The sequence below is a fragment of the Nanorana parkeri genome, unplaced genomic scaffold (genome assembly GCF_000935625.1).
Source record: "Nanorana parkeri isolate BGI_ZX_2015 unplaced genomic scaffold, ASM93562v1 scaffold2406, whole genome shotgun sequence".
Taxonomy (NCBI): domain Eukaryota; kingdom Metazoa; phylum Chordata; class Amphibia; order Anura; family Dicroglossidae; genus Nanorana; species Nanorana parkeri.
In genome coordinates, this window is record NW_017308674.1 from 55,907 (window position 1) to 58,322 (window position 2,416).

The following is a 2,416-nucleotide window of genomic DNA, read 5'->3' on the forward strand; positions in this document are numbered from 1 at the left end:
AAGGGCTTAGCCTTGAAATTGGGCACGGAGTTGCTGGTCGGAGCATTGTTGTTAGCGGGAGGATTGGTGGCAGGAGCCGCGCACACATTCTCTGCAGATTGCTGGAATACTTCAATCGTGGCCTTGGCAATGTTTTCCAGAAGTGAATTCATTTCCTGAGCGACGGAATTATGTACAAAATGTGTAACAAAACAACAAGCAAGGACAACAACCCGATGACAACGCAGACTAGAGGGATAATACACTGAATGATCAACAATGTAGAGCAAATACGTTTCAGGGATTCACAGACACCCCCATCCGGGCTGCAGTATACCGGAATAGTGCCCCATCATTGGTGTCAGTGGGGGGAATAGTGCCCCATCATTGGTGTCAGTGGGGGGAATAGTGCCCCATCATTGGTGTCAGTGGGGGGAATAGTGCCCCGTCATTGGTGTCAGTGGGGGGAATAGTGTCCCACAACACCGTACACCAGACCCCCGTACCGTACACCAGACCGCCGCACCGTACACTCCTGAACACAATGGTGGAGCAGAATGGAAGAATCTCTCTTATAGAATCTACCTCAGAAGTACCGGGAAGAAGCCGAAGATGACTGCAACATACCTACAGAACATACTACCATGAGAAGCCATTGCAAGCACCCCATGTGACATGTGACATGTGTAACGAGCCCCTGCTCGCTCGGTTCCGCTCTCCCGGCACTCCTCGGCTACTATTGGATCAGATGTCAGACCGCAACGTCTGATTCTTCCATCGTCCGATAATCCGAGACCTGAACTACAGCTCTGGGGGTCTCAGTGTATATACAGCTCTGGGGGTCTCAGTATATATACAGCTCTGGGGGTCTCAGTGTATATACAGCTCTGGGGGTCTCAGTATATATACAGCTCTGGGGGTCTCAGTGTATATACAGCTCTGGGGGTCTCAGTAGCTCCTCCAACCGCACCAGTGACGGTTCAGTCTGTCACAACATGGATGGAAGCCTAGCCTAGGGCACATCAGAGTGTTTGTATGTAAAGCTTATGCTTATGATTCAAAATACAACTTAATGGATATAGAATCCTCCACCCGCAGACCGACAAAGTGACAATAAGTCGCAGCGTTTATTTCCATGAGAACCCGTCACCAGGAACAATCATCCCGGGAAGTGAAGCCGCACAGGAGTCAGAACAAGAGGCGGAGCTCACAATGGGGAAGTCAAGTTCCATGTTACATTCTGCTGAACAACCTGAAATGAGAAGATCCACTCGGGGGACAAAGGGAATCATGGACATCATGGAAAGACAGAAACATTACCAAAACGCAAAGCCAATCAATGGCAGCAGAAGAAGAAAAAAATCACTCCAAGAAAATAAAAAACTGGACAGTCAAGAGCAAGCCATGAGCCAAAGGATCGTCACAGTTTCCTTCGAGAGAAGCTAAATGTCATATAGTAACGCACATGCTGCTGAGAAGGGGTGCTGGAAATACAACAGCATACACTGATTTGTATTATTAGAGATGTAATATAGTCTTTTGAGCTGTAGATGGCGCTGTAGTACAATGTTAGTCTCTATGCTTATGCATGCTCTATATCTATGATATATACAGCAAGTTCTCTCTATAATGCTGTATTCTGATGTAATGTCCTTATAAGCAAGTCAAACTTTATTCAGCATTTCCCAAGATCTCAGAGCTTCCTCTAAACACATAACCAACAGTCTCCACTCACCTGAATGATATTCTGAATGTCCTTCTTTTTCTCGGGGTAGGAATGCCACCACCAGGGATCCCACCGGGTAACCATACCAAAGACTTCATCCGTGTCCTGTTCCCGAGGCTGCGGTTTGTTACACATATTGTAATCCAGCGAGTCCGATCGTATGTACGTGGTCTGGGCCTTGACAAGATTCTGAAACTGTAAGAACAGAAGACATGGGATAGTAGACTAGGTGGATCCTCTACTGGTTAGGGTTCTCTGTGTCCTCAATGGGAACATTGCCCCTCAGTTCCTGTCCAAACCCTGTGAGGGGGATTTATCAAAACTGGAGCAGAGAAAATCTGGAGCAGCTGTGCATGGAAACCAATCAGCTTCTCTATTTCATTTTCAAATCTTAACTGAACAAACCGGAAAAAGGATGCTGATTGGTTGCCATGGCTAAGTGCTCCAGATTTTCTCTGCTCCAATTTTGATAAATTCACCCCTATGTGTCACCATCACAGGATGTGCAGGAGATCTGCAGCCCCTGAAAAGTGTTGTCACCCCTCCTCATTATGTTGCTTTGTAGACATGTGCACCAGCAAAAAATTTGTTTCGTTTTGTTTCGTGATTCGGATTCGGATGAAATTCGTTGCAACAAAATGACATTAGGGTAAAAAAAAAAAAGACTTTTTTTTTTTTTTTACAGTCTGCAGAAGATGAAAAAAAAAAAAA

General features: G+C 45.8%; 1 protein-coding gene across 1 annotated transcript in view; it reads right to left on the reverse strand.

The window, feature by feature from the left end:
- Positions 1 to 2,416, reverse strand: part of LOC108801613 (mediator of RNA polymerase II transcription subunit 12-like) — a 22,199-nt gene that overhangs the window by 14,827 nt on the left and 4,956 nt on the right. Inside the window, exons 3-5 of the mRNA XM_018573504.1 lie at positions 1,702 to 1,900; positions 461 to 564; positions 27 to 155 (exon numbers count right to left, since the gene is read on the reverse strand). Of these exons, the coding sequence (XP_018429006.1) occupies positions 27 to 155; positions 461 to 564; positions 1,702 to 1,900 (432 nt within the window). The remainder of the gene's footprint in view (positions 1 to 26; positions 156 to 460; positions 565 to 1,701; positions 1,901 to 2,416) is intronic.